The following is a 17,837-nucleotide window of genomic DNA, read 5'->3' on the forward strand; positions in this document are numbered from 1 at the left end:
CAATGGGCGACGAGCAGAGAGAAACAGAGGGAGACAGAAAGACTCGCTCAGCCCAGTTACGCGGAGGTCTCGCTGGCTCGCGCTAGGCACCTGCCAGGCCAAGGTGTGCCGCAGCCCAGCGCTGAGGCGGCGTCCCAGCCGCCGAGGAAGGAACAATAGGGCGAGGCTAGAGCGCTCCTCCCGCCTTTCTTCCTCCTCTTTTTGCTGCTGGGCGGGCAGGGAGGGGAAGCCGGCGGCGAAGAAAGAAGGCAGCGCTTCGGGGCTCTTGCTCCAGTTTGAGCAACAGCTGGCGGGGCTCCAAGCTGAGGGAGGCTGGGCTGGGCTGGGCTGGGCGGGGAGGGGGCTTCTTGGGGCGCCGGGAGCGGCGGAGGGCGGGCGGGACGAGGGGGCCTCTGGCGCTTCAGGGGGAGGCGCTGGGGAGGGGAAGGAGGGGCGCTGAGGAGAGGCGAGGAAGGCAGGCAAGGAGGACTGGCAGGGAAGGGGCAGGAGGAGGAGGAGGAGGAGGAGGAGGAGGAAGGGAAGGGACTTTCCCCAAAGAGTTGGGGGGCGTCCTAGTGACAAGGCAGCGAGAGGGGGGGCAAGGCGAGTAAAAAGCCAGCGGCGAGGCGGCTGAGGGGGCAGTTTGACAGCGGAGAGTGGCGAGAGGAAGAGGCTTCGCCGAAGGGGCAGGCAGAGGACGCGAGAGCCGGCGAGGCGCCTCAGTCCGACGGGGCGGCGGCGGCCGCTGAGGCAGCAACTTCTCCTCGCGCCTTTTCCCGCCTCTTCGCCTCCTCGCCTTTCCCGCCGGCCACCATGATGATGATGTCCCTCAACAGCAAGCAGCCCTTCGGCATGGCGCACGGAGGTGGCGGGGGCGGCGGCGGCGGCCTCCACGAGGCCAAGTACTCGGCCCTGCACTCCGCGTCGCCGTGCACCTCGTCGGCGGCCGCCTCCGTGCCGTCGGCCAGCTCGCCCAGCATCTCCAACGCCGGCAGCGGGGGCGCGGGCGGGCGCAGCAGCGCGCCCAGCAGCACCACCAGCAGCAACAGCACCTCGGAGGCCCTGCGCCGCGCCTGCCTGCCCACCCCGCCGGTAGGTCGCTCTCCGTCGCTCGCCAGGGCGGGAAGGGTGGAAAGGGGGCAGCCCAGGCGCCGGCATGTTTATTTCATGGCCAGGCAGCAAATCAGCCCCGCGCGCCTCCCGCCCTCCCCAAACCCAGCGCAGGCTTCCAAGGGGCTGCCATGAATTTTTACGACCTGCGATGCTGCTGCCGAGCCGGGCTGGGAGGAGGGGGGGAAGCGTCAGAAAGAGAGAGAGAGAGAGAGAGAGAAAGAGAGAGAGAGAGAGTTGCCTGACTGCCCCCTGCTTCTTTCTGCCCTCGTTGCTTTCCCACTTTCTCTTTCCTTCTTTCCTCCCTCTTCCTCTTCTCTGCCTCTCTCCCTCCCTTTCCCCATACCTTTCTTTTTCCATTTTTCTTTCTCTTTCCAGCTCTCTCTTTCCCCCTATTTCTACCTCTCTTCTCTCCTCTTTTTCTCTTTTCATCTCTCTCTCTCTCCTCATCTCTCTCTCTCTCTCTCTCTCTCTCTCTCTCTCTCTCTGCCTCGGATGGCACCCCGAGGAGCAAGGAGGCGAATTCCCTCTTGGCAGCAGTAATGTGTGCCTTCTATTTGCAATTGCAGAGCAACATCTTCGGCGGTCTGGACGAGAGCCTGCTGGCCCGCGCGGAAGCCCTGGCTGCGGTGGACATCGTCTCTCCCGGCAAGAGCCACCACCACCACCCGCCGCACCACAGCCCCTTCAAGCCCGACGCCACCTACCACACCATGAACACCATCCCTTGCACGTCGGCCGCCTCCTCCTCCTCGGTGCCCATCTCCCACCCCTCTGCCCTGTCCGGCAGCCACCATCACCACCATCACCACCACCACCACCACCAACCTCACCAGGCGCTGGAAGGGGAGCTTTTGGAACACATCACGCCGGGGCTGGCGCTGGGTGCCATGACGGGCCCCGACGGCTCGGTGGTCTCCACGCCGGGCCACGCTCCCCACATGGCCAGCATGAACCCCATGCACCAGGCGGCTCTCAGCATGGCCCACGCCCACGGGCTGCCCTCGCACATGGGCTGCATGAGCGACGTGGACGCGGACCCGCGGGACTTGGAAGCCTTCGCCGAGCGGTTCAAGCAGAGGAGGATCAAGCTGGGGGTGACCCAAGCGGATGTGGGCTCGGCCCTGGCCAACCTCAAGATCCCCGGGGTGGGATCCCTAAGCCAAAGCACCATCTGCAGGTTTGAGTCGCTCACCTTGTCCCATAACAACATGATCGCCCTCAAGCCCATCCTACAAGCCTGGCTGGAAGAGGCGGAGAAATCGCACCGGGAGAAGCTGACCAAGCCGGAGCTCTTCAACGGCGCAGAGAAGAAAAGGAAACGCACTTCCATCGCGGCTCCGGAAAAGAGGTCCCTGGAAGCCTACTTCGCCATCCAGCCGCGTCCTTCCTCGGAAAAAATAGCGGCCATCGCGGAGAAACTGGACCTCAAGAAGAACGTGGTTCGGGTCTGGTTCTGTAACCAGAGACAGAAACAGAAACGGATGAAATATTCCGCTGGGATTTAGAGTCTTTGGAAACCTTTCTGCTTAGAAATTTTTTAAAACCCCTCAGAAAAGTAAAATAATAAGTAAACACTAACATTGCCAGTAGACTTTTCCACTTCGATTTCCGGAAGAGAAAGGAAGAGGCCAGAGTTCATCAAGAGGGTCAGACTGAGACACACACACACACACACACTGAGAGAGAGACTTTGACTGGAGAAGTAAATTGTCAAGTTGAAAAAGTTGGCAGCAGAAATAATTGGACTTGAAAGCTCAGACTTTTTGAGCAGGCATCAAAGACAGACTGATTGTGTGAAAGCAGATAAGAAATCTTTATAAAGGACCGAAGACGTATCAAGTAAGAGTTGTTTTTATTCTTAAAGACATCGTCTTTGTTCAGATGTAAGAGTACCCTTTGCAGCTATTTTTCAGGAAAAAATAATAAACCGATTAGAGAGACTGAAACTTTAATCTAGAGTTGAAACTTATACCATAAGAGAGGCGTCTCAAAAGTATTTTGATTTTTTTAAAAAATAAGATGGCAGGTTTTCTGCGATTACACTGCATATTATAAATATATATATATATTTTTACTGTGGCTATTATCTGTTTCCTTCTCTTAAGTGATAATGTGGAAGGAAAGCGCTGATCCTGCTGTGTTCACAGATCTTTTAAGAGCTATTATTAGATTACTGCCAAACAACCCCTTGTAAATTATTGATTTATCTCTCTAGTAACTTCATTTTGTGCTCATCCTAATTAATTGAACCTCTTTCATCAAAGTCGAGATAAAAAAAAAGTTAAAAGGAAAAAAAGTATGGTTAGTGTAAATTCATTATTTTCCGTTGGTTGGTAGCGTTTACGAACTTTAAACTTTTTATTACTATTTAAAAAGGAGGAATCCTTTTGGCCATCTGTATATTTTCACCTGAATTGAAACTGTTTCTCCAGCAAATATTTGTAAGGCGTTCTCACTCTATAGTGGCTGTCCTGCGTTGTTTGTGTAGAATGACTCACTTGTCCAAGGAGGTATTTGTTGACTGCGTTACATATTTAATGGGGGGATTCCCCAGATCGTCCCCACCACACGCTGCTTAAAAAGGCGCCCCTTGATTAGGCGACAGGGTGGTGGGTTCTGTTGCTTTTAGATTTCCTTTCATCTAAGTAGCTATCTGTTCTAGATTTCAACGCTATTTCTCGTCAGTGTTCGGGTCTCCTAGTTACTCTTTATTTCCTTTGATTGCTAGAGGGTGTTTTTCTCTCGCTTTTGCATTATTTTCGGAGGTTTTGTTTGTAGAAAAGCCAAAACGATATTAGGGAGAGAAAAGGAGAGCGAGAGAGATCGGGCGCGCAAGAGATAAAAAAGGAGAATGCACTGTTTGTAAATTCACATTGTTCGGTACAACTCTTTTGAAACAAACCCTCCCCGAGGTACTTAGATTGTGGTACCGTTGTGTATTGTAAATAATTCATTCAGAATTGACGCACATACAGTTATATTCTTACAGATTTCGCTGCATTGCTGTTATGTTCGAAAGGCTCTTTGAAGTCCTACTTCTGTACATTATGACGATTTCTTTGGTTTTGTTAATAGAAAGTTTATTTATTATGGTAATGTATTGATTTATTTAAAATGTTGTTGAATTGTCTTTCATTAAAAAAAAAGATTTTAACGTTTTATTGACAAAAAAACCTGTTTCCCGAGTTCCTTCCCCCCTCCCCCCCTCATTTTAGATTGTGTTATTGAATTTGAACTCTTTCCAAAACGCTACAGAGACTTGTAATTCGAACTCACTTCTTTGGAAACAGATTTCACTGGAATCAGTGGGACTTACTTTCAATTCATTGGGTTTAGCATCAGCTAGTCAAGGTATGAATTATTTCTTTCAGTAGCCCTTTCTATTGACCCAAAGTATTTCAAACTCCTGGTGTGTATTCAGATTAGGAGAGAACCACACATCTCTGTGTTGGCATTTATTTCCTGGACCTTGCAAGGATTACGTTATTGCTTTCCTCCTGCGCATCGTATGTAAATCTATAACATTTCCTTGATGGGCTTCAGTGTATTGTGGCTGTAGATAGCCAGATTGCAGAAACCCGGGGCATAGAAAATGACTATGGCGCTTAGGGACTTTGGAAGGGAGCTATTCAATTAGCCCGTCTTCGTAGCTGGACTCTGGGAATGATGACGAGGGCAGGTTGAGTCCCCAGAGCTCCGCGCCACCACCGCAGTGCCAAGCGCATAAGCAGCAAGATCAAGAGACAGACAGAACCGGGGAGGAGAGAGGGGGTGAAGAAGAAGAAGAAGAAGAAGAGAAAGGCTTGCCCGCTTATTTGTCCTCATTTCCTGTACTGCTTAAAGTGCTTCAAAGACATGCGGGGGTGGGGGGGAATCAGCTGCAGCATCACAGCTAAACAAATCTAACCAATAGCGGAGCCAAGTTTCAAATGTAGGCTGCTGCAATCCTAAACAGACTTAATACGAGGTAGGCCCTACTGAACACAGGCTACTTTCCGAATAAAACTGCACAGGGTTGGGCAGGTTAGGAGTGCAGAGGTTTGCACAAGATGTTTAGGTGGAGAACTTTTCATGTGCTCCTAACCTAGAACAAGACACACTTCTGTGGGAAGACCGAAGATGCCCCAGGGAAAGATCTGGAAAAAGGACAGCAGATTTTCTTTCCCTCACCCCACCACCCACAGACAAACCGCTGCTGTAGCTCCCCTTGGGTTTGATAAGCGGCCACGAATTGCCCCGGATCAAGAGCTAAATTTAAATGATGCCATGCGATCAAAAGATCGCCCAGAAGGAGCTATATAAATACCCGACAGAACTATGCTGTCCTGGTAAAGAACTAGCAGCCCATAGAAAGCTTTGTATCTGGTGTGTTGTGTCTCCTTGGAATCAAACCGAGGTGTGCAAATTGGCAACCTTATTGCCTAAGGAGACACGTCTTTGATGTAGCGAGTTTGAATGGGGGCGGGAGGGGGGAGCTGTTTTCTGCTGGAATTTTAAGGCTCTGGTGAGCTTATCTACATCCCCCCTAAAATGATGTTAGGGTGATAAAACCAAGTCTTCTTGTCATTGCCATTGTGGAGCCGGGTCCGTGGCCTATGAGAGACTGGTCTGTGAGCAAAAAAAGGTTCCAGTATTTGTTAAAAATCTTTTATTTGTTTTTTTACATACAAAAGTTAGCGAGTGGAAACAGCCTCACCACCCTTCTCTTTCCACCCTTTCTTCCGCCCACCTTTGATTTTTCGGTGACAATGATGATATTGCCACTGCAGCCGATCTGCTCCCTGCCGCCTGTGCTTTCAGCACCAAGGACAGCTCCTCGGCGCTCTCTTGCTCTCAGTTCAATCTTGCCAGTTTGCCAGAGGCTGTCTCTTCCCTTTCACAGAGGGAGACAGCGAAGAAGAGAGAGGCAATGAGAGAGAGAGGGGGGGGGGGGGCGGCGGCGGAGTGAGCTGGGAAGGAGGGGTGGGTGGAGGAAGGGAGATGAATGTGGCAGCTTTTTGCTACTGGGACTCAGCAAACTAAACGAAGTTTCATTTGATCTTAGAATATACGCTCACGTGCGAACCTACTGCAAATACGTTTAAGAAAACAAAATACCGAGAAAGGGGAAAAGATTTGCAACGGGGGCGCAAAATATTGGCAACGAAGCCACTTAATATTTTGAGCTGACACAAATCCATAGGCTTTGTACATATGACAGAGAGAAGAATAAAGGGCGCTACCCCCCACCGCCGACAGTACAAGAGTTGATATCTCCTTACTGAAATGATGCATCATATTATAATGGTGTAATTTCACCATTAATCGATCAAATAAATCTTTCTTCGCGTTATGTTAATTCAGAGCCCTATGCTTCCAAGCACAAAATATTTCTCTTTCATTTGCTTATTAGGTGTAATCAGGAAGGCATTCGAAGGAACTGTGTTTTCCTTGATCTCTTGCCTGATAAACTGATACAGACCAAAAAAAAACCCTGATCAGAAAAATACAGTGTATTTCGATTTTCGAGAAAGCAGCGGCATGTGACGCTAAAAGGAAGAAGTTAGTCGGTTCTTTGTAACGCCACCTTTTAAGATTCGCCTGTCGGTACCGAAATATTATTATTGATACACTTTGAACGGCTAAGAAGTGCTTCCTAGGAGCCTGATAGTCTTTCAATCAAAGCAGATGGCCCATATGCTGAGAGATATTTTTGACAACACTCAAAACGGCACAGCAGTTGCTGCTAGGGATAGTTGTTAAGACATGGAAATATGATCCGGGGATGGAGTTGGCTGAGGTAGTGGACACAGAAAGTATAGATTGGAGTTGCGCACACACTTAAAAAGAAAGAAAGAAGTGAAACCAGTGCTTTGGACAAAGCGTTCTGGAGTTTCATCTCTATTGGCAGACAGCTTCTGTAATAGGGTTCCATTTTTCTCCGTTTCCACGTTAGGTCGATCAAAAAGGACACACACACACACACACACACTGTTGATGGGGGTGGGGATTGTCAACAAAGAAGCAGAACTTCAATGCGCATTCTCTCTCTGTCTAGAACTGAGTTTTACCTACTCATTTCTGCTGCAGTTGATTCTTTAAAACTGAAAGCTAAATCTATGAGGGCAGAGTTGATGTTGGTGATACTAACGATGAGCATTATGATTATTTTATTTTAATAAAAGTATCTCACGTCTTAATCTGGTGAGGATAGGAAAGGCAGCCTCAACATTAACTAGTAAATAGTGTAGAATTTTTTTTTTCAGGCATCGGGGAGCGTCAGCGTGCGACAAATGTATTTTGGCAGGAAAAGAATTCAGCAAAAGGCGCTGTCCAAAATATAGCTCTTTTAGTGATAATTTTTTTGTCCACAAGGGATGGCTGAAATATTAGCAGACCCCCTTATTTTTTGTTCTATGTGTAATGGGGGATCCTGTTCAGAAATCTTGCAACTCGGTTGAATCTGGAACTTGACTATAGCTCACAGTGAGGTAGAGCAAAGACGAGGAAGAAGAATGGCGACTATACTGTATAGCTCTGAAGACAGGGCAAGCCCCGAAAAAGCACGAGCCCCAATGTCTAAGGACTGTAGAGGAGGAGGGGGGGGTTGTCCAGAGACCTGCGCAAGGCGAGACGAAGTCTTTGCACTTCCTCTTGGCCCTCTTAAATGAGCCATTCACTTAAAGGCTATTAATAAATTACACGGCGAATTATTAAATCCAGATAATTACAAGGAATAAGTAAGTAATCATTCGTTATCTCAGCTAATTACTGCGGGTCACAGTGAGCTGGAATGTGAAACTCTCCTCGGGAATTGAAATTAACTTCGCGCAGCGAGGCTTTGCTTGACATCCCTAGTCTGCAGGCGCGTGGCAGCTCCCCTGCGAGGCCCGGCCTCGCTATTTAACTTGCAGAGAATGGAAATAAAATTAAGTGGCGATAATAGGAAGCTGCTTAGAAAGTCAAAACGCAGAGAGACAGAGACACAGAGAGAACGATTGCCTCTTTTTTTTAAAAAAAAGCAATCTGGAAACATCAACCAGTCCTATATTTTTATATCTCTATTATATGTGAGCTAGGCCTGGAAGCCAAAAGTATCCTACGGTCACGCCTTTAATCGCCTATTAAAGGCAGATGAAATCGGGGCGCCAAGATCGAGGGCGAAGGAGCGTCCTCCCTCCTTTCATACCTCAAAAAAAGGGAAGGGCTCTTGGAACCTAGAGCGCTCAGGGAAGCAGCGTGCGCTTTGTTTTGAAGACAATAAAAGCCTTCATCTCGTAACTGCGAGAACCTAATGAGGGAGCAGTGTCGCCTCTTCTGTGGATCTTTCGCCAAATCTCGCCCAGAGCTAATGTCAGGATTCCCCACCATCACCTTATTCAACACGACCCCCGCCCCCCTTAAAGCGTAAGTGTATTTTTGTAACGAGCAAATATACAGTGCGCACTACTAGGTGATCACCTCCGTTCCTTTCTCTACATCTAATGTTTTAGTGCGCGCACACACACACACGCCGGGGATGGGAAGAGCATGTTTTTAATCACATATTGGAGAAGAAAACGGAGGAAAATCTGAGGCTTTTTATCAGTTGTAATTAGGTGGACAGTCTTCCTCCCCTTTCCTTGCTGGAGCCTGGGATGATAATTAAAATTTAATGAAGCCTGGGACTGGAGGGAGCCTCGTCTGGGGACTCTGGCATGGAATATTTTAACTGTACATTTACACCCAATGTCTGGTTTCAAAGACGTGACTGCTTTTAATCTCGAATTAGAAAAACCACAGACCTGAAATGAAACATTAGACGCTTTTTCGGCTTCTTTCCCCTTCCTAGAGTCCTGTCACCAATCGTGTTTCCCTTTTTTGTCCAGTAACACACACACACTCTCTCTCTCACACACACCCCTACCTCGCTTCTCCAATTACACGTGCGTTAATAATACATGGCTTTGATAGGGAACGGGATTCTGGTGCTTTTGGATTTTCTCACTCTCTTTTTCTAAATGGGGTTAATGCAATATTAATCGGTTGCGGCTGTTCTAAGAATGCGCAGGGTTTTTCAGGAACAAATCGATGAAGGCTGGGGATGGCAAGAGCAAAGGCAACCTCTCTCCTTGCGGTGTAATCTCGCTTTCAAACGCTCCCAAAGCTTTGGGTGAGTAAGATTGTCAGTTCTGTTTGTGTTCCTTTGACGAGACGCCTGTTCGCGCAGGTAGAGCGAGCGAGGGAGGCGAGGCAGCGGCCTGGCCTGTAGCTGGTGCGCTGAGAGGCGGGTGAGTTGGAGGGAGAAGGAAGGAAGGAGGGGACGCCTCTCCTGGCTTTGCTCTGCTGCTGAACATTAATCACAGCAAACCGCCCCCCTCCCAACAGCAAAGTCCCCACCGCTGGGAGAACCGCAGCCCCAGAACTGGGTTGAAGGCAGACCCAAAGCCTGTACAGCTTAGCTAACTGTCTCGCCGCCTTCGCCGTACTCTTTCCAACAAATGCCTCTCCACAAGAGACCCCGGCCCTTAAGTTCCCAAATCAGTCACTCAGAATTAAAGGCTGTTTTAAGCCCATTGCCTCTTAATAATCGCGGCCATTTGAATTCTAAGTTGGCCTCGCCATTTCCCTTCCAAGGAAATGCCCTGGAGAGCTCAATACATATATTGTGCTTTTTTTTTTAAGGACATGAAACTTGCATATTCTTGGGCGAGAAAACACATGACTTAATTTGCGCCCTGGTCCTTTCCTTACTTCCCAGTCGGGGTTAAGAACGGTCAGTTTTAGGTCCAGATTTGTCAACATGCTTCCGGAATTAAACGTGGTCTGCATGGTATCATTTACTGCTCTTATATTCCGCCTTTCCTTTAAGGGAAGTCAAGGCGGCGAAAGTGCCCCCCCTCCGCATTTCCTCACAACAACCCTGTGAAGTAGGTTGGACTAGAAAGTAGTGGCCCAAGGTCGCTCAATGACTTCATGGCTAAGAGAGGGGTTTTTGAACTTGGGTCTCCAGTCGGACACTTCAGCCGCACTCCACCATTTAAGCTCTGTTCTAGACTTTCCCATGTTGCTGCGAGGTCTATTGAAACACGACATTTTCGAATGTGCTATGATAATCTCTTCTTCTTGGTTAACAGACACCTATCCAAGCTTCAGAGCCCTCTGAGATTATTCACTGTGAGTAATTTAACTGCAGCTTTCTGGTTTTACCGTCGTGTAGCATATGGATGTGAAACCAACAAAATAGTCCTGGAGAGAGGACTTGACTACACGGTGACATCGAAAAGACAACTGTCTGGTGAGTTCATGGGCAACTTCTGAGCGCTGGCTGAAGAGAAGGTAACACTCCGTTCCTTTTCCCAAACGACACACTCCAAAGTCAAATGGAAAAGAACTGTCTCTCTGTGTGTGTGTGTTTGAAAGAATCCTGTAGGATTTGCACCCCCAAACGCTTAGTTGCTCTCTGTTTCTTAAACTTTGGTTGGACATTGTCTCGGATCTTCCCCTAATGCAGCAAGTTAATCCCGCCCTGCTGCATATATTCCTGCCCGACAGAGGCTGGCTTTAAATTAAACCAATGAGCCCCAGGCGGAAGCAAAACGGCGGAGGCGTAGCTGAGAAGAACCGATGCAGAACCGCAGCCGGGGACAGCGCCATCCACTTTAATGAGAAAAGGAACCGGGCCTTGGGCATTAATAAGACAGAGATCACTGGTCACTCATTCATTCAAAGCTTGCGAGCCCTTCGGGGCAGAGCCTCTTAGCTCCCTCTCCCTTCAAAATAAATACTGTTCAGCACGACCATTGTCACCCCTCCCCCCACAACGGCTGACATAATACCATGTGGGGTTTGTAGCTAGGTTCTGCCCTAGCAGTACAGACTCGGGCCGCTACGATATTCGGGACTGTGGATGTGTGTGTGTGTGTGTGTGTGTGTGTGTTTGTGCGAGCGCGCAACACCTTGTGTATCAATTAACGTGAGAGCGAGTCCCTCTCACTGCCATTTGCTAGAATTACCGGAGAGGGGAAGGTAAGGGCCTTGATGAAAACAACCCAGGCCTCCACCAAACCCCTATTTTAATCAAATCTTGTCCTCTTACAAAACAAAAAACCCCCACACGTTATTTAAGAGACGGTTCCTTTTCTGTTCTCCATGTTAAAGTGAGCACTACTCAGGTCAAGTGATAGGCTGCAGAAAGTTGAAAAAAAGATGAAAGACTGTAATAAAGGGCAACTTTCATATTCCTTACTCAGGAGAGAGTCAATTTAAGTCAGTAGGCTTACTTCAGAAGTAAATGTTTTGAGGTTAAGGGCACCCTGGCGAATTTTATCGGTTCTCCTATGCTACAGAAATGTCTCAGATAGAAGGCAAACTAAACAGCAAATTAGCAGTGAAGCTATTGCTTGTTGACTAAAGCTCAGTAAATGAGAGCATCCCATTTTTTTGGGGGGGGACACGTCGTCCCCCTTTGATTGCCCCCCCTTGCACTTTTTTTTTGGTAAGACTTAAATACGCCATACCAATAAGTTTCTTGGGAGTAATTACCCATCGCAGAGATCTTTAAGCAGCTCCTTAACAGAGCACCGCACCCCTGCAGGAAGCAAGGTCAAATAAATGGCACCCGAGTCCCTTATTCACCTTTAAAATGGATAGTGGTTGTTCATTTCAACGTTCCTTCGCCTGCGTCATATCATGAAGAGAAGGGCACTATTTGATGGTTAACTAAAACAGCAACCTTCTGTAAAAACAGGTCATTATGTTGACCAAAACGACGGAGGAGGATGAATTTCTTTTTACCTAAACAACAAGTTAACTCTGCAATCCTAAAGATCTTTGCCCGGCAGTGGAGGGAGGCCTGCTGGGCTCGGGATTCCACGTAAGCATATCTATCTCTGGTTCCTTTCAACTTAGTGACCTGGGCTCCTCTAAGGCAGCCAGGGTAGGCTGTAAAAATCAATTATCTGAGCTCCGATCTTGCTTCCCTCTTTAGCACAGATATTATTGGACCTTCGCTACCCCTAGGAAATGAGGACAAAGTGAAGGGTATATTGAGGATGTGCACAAAGCAAGGGGGCGCTATTCTGGGTTTTGATCTCCTTTTGCCTCCCCTTGCAGCTTGTGGCTTGGCTGACTTGCTGGAGCTATCTTCTTTGGAAGCACATGGGTGCCCTGAAGCTGCTCCTCACTGTACTTCTGGGAACCTGCGGTAAGTTCACATCGTCTGCGCTATTGGGGGGGATGACGGATTTGAATGAACGCTGGGCTTGAGTTGAGTATCTGGTTCCTCCCAACTCCATGTTCCCACGGGTCTGATTCATGCCCCAGAGGAGATATTCAGCGGCGGAACACTGTCACAGAAACAGTGCAGGTAGGGAAACCTTTGGCCCTCCGGATGTTAGAACTACAACTCTTCTCAGCTCTAGCATGCAAGGCCAGGGATGAAGGGAATCGCCGTTCAGCAACTTCTGGATGGCCACAGGTTCCTCACGCCTGTCTTAGTGCAACAAGCTAAAAAAAAAGTGTGCTTAGAAATGAGGGTATTTTTCCACCTCTGATTCCATTCCGGCTTCACGAGGCAGGCAACAGACAAGGCCAAACAGAATCGCGGATCTATAAGCAGAGCGGACTCGGAGCACACATTTCAGAGCCCCCTCCTCGCGCGCCTCCTCTGGGTTTGCCTTGACCAGGAGGAATCGATCATCAGTTAGAATTACCACCGGGTGGAGGAGTTGTTCCGTGTTTCGTTTCAGACAAAGGATAACAAGGCGAACGCTCCTGTCCGTTTTTTTCTTCTTCTGAGGCTCTAATAAAGGCAAAAGCGCAGGTCCCAACAGAAGGAACCCATCCAGCAAAAGTTAAGAGCTTTGTTTCAAATTATTAACGCGCCTACTCGGTAGTAAACAGGATTCAGTTCAATAGGGTAAATGGCCATGGGATTGCTGCCTAAAGGTGTGGGGAGGATGATATGAGTTTATTTCCCACCCTTCCTCCCGAAGGAGCCCAGATTTTTTTAAAAAAAAGCATTTATAAAGCGGTTAATCCTTTACAAAAATCTGAAAGCCGCGGTCTTGCTCAACTGGTAGGGGTGTTTCTAAATAAACAGAAATTCTAGCCTGCAGTGAAGGATCCGTCACTGAGCAAGAAGGCACGAACAAGAGGCAAGTTGCACTGGCTAAACATTTACTTCTCCCTTCCGCTAACCTTTATTTCTGTTTCAGCTCCATCTTCGATAACGTCTATATACCATCAGCCCCTTGAGCGCCTGCAAAGCTAGAGGGAACGTATTCCACTTATTATAATGTAAATGGGAGCTCATGTGGAATGAGTATTTGGTGGCCTTTTCAACAAGGAACTAAACGCAGACTTTGTGCATTATAGTTAGAAGGAAAGGAACACACATGGAAATTTGTCAAGAAGAAGCATCACGCGGACGACTAGTTTTGGTTTTAAACAGAATTAGGGCAGGATCTAGAAGCCATGACTGAGCAATATTAAAACCCTTTGATTTAATGGAAGCTGGCTTAACACTCCCGGTGAAAATAGTAGGGAGTCCAAAGTATTCCGGCTTGGAAGTAGGGCGCACTGAGGGACATAGCGCAAGTAAGTTTGCATTCTTTGACTTTAGCTAGAACTCATCCTAAGGGACCTAGGGAGGGAAGCTGCCTTAAACTGAGTCCGACCACCCGTCAATCTAGCTCAGTCCTACACTGACTGGCAGCAGTTATTCCTCGGTTTCAGGGAAGGGGGGGTCTCTCTCAGGCCTGCTGGGAGATGCCCAGGATTGAAACAGTAACTCTTCCCCCTGAGCTACGGCCTTCCCCCCAAAGGGTAGTGACTCCTCGCGAACTTTTTGCCCATTCTTTCCAATGGAATAAAGAAAGCCAGTCCGCACCACTCTTCCTCTAGTTTGGAGATCGTCGTCCTACTCTCCTCTATACACTTCAGACTTGTTGCACTATACAGCGCGGATGCGCGTCTTTCTCTGCAGCAATCTCAAACATTTGTGTTCAAGCAGCTCTTAATTAATCCATTGCTTAGACCTCGCCCCGCGCGGAGGACGTGCGTCTTTGGATGTGCATAATTCCACTGACTTCCCGGTGTGCTCCTCGTTCCTGCAGGCGCTGCATCGCTAATATTTGAGAGCAATACCGCATGGAGGAGAGTCGCGAGGTAACGGAGCCCCATTTCATTCATCCAGCGAGAGGAAGCGTGTATGCCCTCCGGAAGAGGTAAGTTGGCGACAGCATCTCTCGACTCATTAGCGCATCCCTGTTAACTTAAAAGAAGTGGCAGGCGGCGAGAACTGTCTAATTGAGAGAGAGCAGCGTTGTATTTATTATTATTAATAATGATGATGATGATTAGGGATTTATTATTATAATTAGCAAGGGATCTTAATTACCGCCTTCTGACTGTGCTTTATAATGTTCCAAAAGCAGAGTGTATTCTGTGAAGGTGGCACATGCTTGCTTTTCTGTTTCGGGGGTTTAAAAGAGTTAATTGATCGGAGGCAAACTCTATGAAAGCTTTGCAAAATCCAGCATCTCTTCCATCTTCAGGAAAAATGGATTAATCTTCAGTAACATATTGAACACACTGGAGCCAAAGCTAACCGGCCTTTAGTTCTTTCCTACCATAAATTTTTTTTTTGTCAGTTCCATCTCCTAGGTATAGCAAGGCTCAGATTTACGAAATTTGCCAGATGCCCAGCGAGAGCCAACGTGTTGCCCTTCAAGTGTTGCTGGACTACAACCGCCATCAGCCCCAGTCGTCATGGCCAATAGCAAGGGATGATGGGAGTTGTAGTCCAGAAATATCTGGCGACCACAGGTTCCCCATTCTTGCAGTCGTCTCTAGGACAGAACTGATCGATGCAACTCCAAGAAAATAGCAATGGTCGCCAGAACCGAACTGAACAGCTCTAGAATTTGCTGAATGGGACATAGAAGGGAATACTGAAAAAGCGCAGAGTGCCTTTGTCTCCCCACCGAGGAACCACAGGCCAAATCTTAAACCTCTGGAATTAGAGATCAGGTTCCAAGGAAAGGCTTCCAGCTGGAAGCAATTCACCGGTGGCGTGAACCAAACGCTAAGGTCACAGCTGTCGCCTGCTCTCCAAGCCCGTATAAAGAGCAGGTTGCAGTTCCATCACCAGACACTTTTCCCCTAACAATAACTCGAGAGATTTATTTGTTCGTCCCTTGGGAATGTAGACAAGAACCTCCAGCAGACGCAAGTCCTTGGAAGAGCTTGAGGGCGTGGCTTCCGGTGTCCCAAGATTCCAGAAAAGTTACCTCCCATGCTTCTCCTCTGTTTGCACGCGGGATCCAGAGAAATCCTCCCACAGAGATCTACCGGCTTCTGCGTTGGGGGCTTGCATCGCATAGGAGTGAAGGGTCAACGACGGGAAGGGAGGCCACCGGGGCAGTGTTTCTCGTCACCCCCCCATCCCACCACCACTCTGGAAACCAGTGGCCTGCCACCCGGAAGTTGGTCCATCCAGTTTTCTAAATCTTTTCAGGTAGGAAGAGTAGGGAATGGAGAGCTGTAGAGCCATACATGCCCCCCCGCCAAGGCTCCCAAGGAAGGACTCCAGCAGCAGGTAGGTTAGCGAAATCCAAGGCGTCAAGCAGGGCCTTCCAAGGCTGGCAGAGCTGCGGGTCTTGCACAAAGAAGTTCAAAAGGGGGCAGGAACTCTGCGCGTGGGTGGATGCTTCCTCAAAGGCCTCGTGCGAACTGCAGCTGCAGCGGGGGTGGGGGAGAAAAGAGCGCATCACTCCTCGCGACCTCTGTTTGGAACGTGGCCGGCTTGCTCAATTTCTTAACTGGAATCAGTACGGGAGAAATAAGCCGAGGCTGCACATCAGAGCATTTCCTGAGGATCAAAGGTGACCTCCCTGAAGGATGATCCGGTCCTGCACGAACTCAGGATTCCAGCTCATTGTTACAGCCCAATAGCTACTTCGCAGGACACCTTTCCCCTTCTGTACTTGACTGTGTACATCTTCCCTGTCACGTATATTCGCTGCCTGGACACGTGCGGCTAAGGAACAAGAAGCCGGCGCAGACTGACTGGCCTACAGGGGGCGCCCGACCTTACCAGCAGATACAAAGGCTCAGGAATCAGGTGCCACCTCTACTTGAGCCGTTTGCCCTCTATATAGAAACAGGACAGAAGTATGAGAATAGTTTGACCGACAACCTTCTTCCTCGGAACCGTTAGGGGATAGGCTAGGTAAGTTAGGAATGCTAAAGAAAGAAAGTCCATTTTTTTTTTTTAAAGTCACGACTCCCCCCACCCCCTTAATAATATACAAGCACATGCTTCCTACCAATAACTACAGACTGGATGAGTTACAACCCCGGGGGCAGACAGGAAATGACAAGGGCTTTATATAAAGAAAACTGGTAGGGAGACGGTCAGTACTTTGTGACAAGGGATGAACTCTTTATTCAGAAGCACCTGTTATTAAACACTTGAGTGTTACAAATCTCTTTGCTTAAAACGTGTTTCTCTTTTATTTTTCCACAAAACTCATTTCCTATTTAAAATAAGAAATAAATATTCAATCATATAAAACAGGGATGAAGAATCTGTGTCCCTCTGGATGATGCTGGGGTTACATCTTCCATAATCTCTGACCACTGATCATGCTGGCTGGGGCTGATAGGAGTCCAACAGCATTTGGAGGGCCACAGAACTCCTGGTCTAGAAAACACAAAAGCTTCAGGAAATAATTCATTCAGCATAAGGGAACAAACAAGTTAGGATAGACAATTGGAGGAGGGGTTCTCTAACACACTTGACTTCAAACAGGGAACAAAGAGATTTTCAGAGATGTGAACATCCCCAGGACTCATCCTTTGAACTATGGACCTGGTAGGAAGGGAGTCAAGAGAGCAAGCAGGCAGCTTTCTTTCCCAGATAAGCCATTCACAGTCAGCTGAGAGGAGGCCCACCAACTCTGTGTGCCTCCTCAGTGAGTCCATATGACCTTTGCATGGCATGGAGCTAGGTAAAGAAGGCCCAGAGCACTGGGATTAGATGTGTTGCTGGTACGATGGCAGCTGTTCTGGTAGGTGAGGTACCACAATGGGTAAGAATCGGATGTCTTTGCAGAATGGAGGGTAGGAGTGTGTATATCACATGAGTACTGACTCCAAACGGACAGGTAGATCCCCATGCATATGTAGTTTTTCTCTTTTAAACCTTGATGTGTTCACAACCTTTGGTTGTGGTGGAGAACTTGCTGTGAGGCTGTGTGAGGAACATCAAGAATACAGGCAACATGCTTTCGGAAGAATTCAAGAGAGCCAGTGTGGTGTTGTGGTTAGGAGTGGTAGACTCGTAATCTGGTGAACCGGGTTCGCGTCCCCGCTCCTCCACATGCAGCTGCTGGGTGACCTTGGGCCAGTCACACTTCTCTGAAGTCTCTCAGCCCCACCCACCTCACAGGGTGTCTGTTGTGGGGGAGGAAGGGAAAGGAGATTGTGAGCCGCTTTGAGACTCTTTAGGGTAGTGATAAAGCGGGATATCAAATCCAAACTCCTCCTCTTCTTCTTCTACAATAACAAAGCCTTGCAACACTTTAAATACTAACAAATGTGTCATGGCATAAGCTGTTAGGATTCTGTTCCAGGAAAGTTGTTCCCATAATGAATGTGTTAGTCTTTAAGGTGCTACAAGACTCTCTGTCTCTCCTGATGCAGGACAGGCAACAGGGCCATCTCACCCTCTAGAAATTGGGACAACTTCCAAGTGTCTTTAAAAAGTAGAAAGTGAGGTA

General features: G+C 48.3%; 2 protein-coding genes across 3 annotated transcripts; both read left to right on the top strand.

Annotated features, from left to right (window-relative positions):
* The first annotated feature begins 443 nt into the window (after positions 1-443).
* POU4F2 (POU class 4 homeobox 2) lies at positions 444-4,175 on the top strand. The gene is made up of 2 exons (XM_079990367.1): positions 444-1,071; positions 1,659-4,175. Exons 1-2 carry the CDS (start codon positions 793-795, stop codon positions 2,595-2,597), a joined length of 1,218 nt encoding a protein of 405 aa, XP_079846493.1. The 5' UTR covers positions 444-792; the 3' UTR covers positions 2,598-4,175.
* Positions 4,176-8,367: 4,192 nt separating this feature from the next.
* On the top strand, positions 8,368-14,274 carry LOC307223991 (uncharacterized protein). 2 transcript variants are annotated; one of them, XM_079990402.1, is made up of 4 exons: positions 8,368-9,223; positions 10,188-10,348; positions 12,166-12,256; positions 14,169-14,274. In XM_079990402.1, the coding sequence occupies exons 1-4, from the start codon at positions 9,114-9,116 to the stop codon at positions 14,188-14,190; spliced, it is 384 nt and encodes a 127-aa protein (XP_079846528.1). In that variant the 5' UTR covers positions 8,368-9,113; the 3' UTR covers positions 14,191-14,274. The 2 variants fall into 2 exon arrangements, with proteins under 2 accessions (XP_079846528.1, XP_079846529.1); XM_079990403.1 differs by having other exon boundaries at positions 10,271-10,348.
* The last annotated feature ends 3,563 nt before the right edge of the window (positions 14,275-17,837 follow it).

The sequence above is a fragment of the Podarcis cretensis genome (assembly GCF_951804945.1).
Source record: "Podarcis cretensis genome assembly, chromosome: 9".
Lineage (NCBI taxonomy): Eukaryota > Metazoa > Chordata > Lepidosauria > Squamata > Lacertidae > Podarcis > Podarcis cretensis.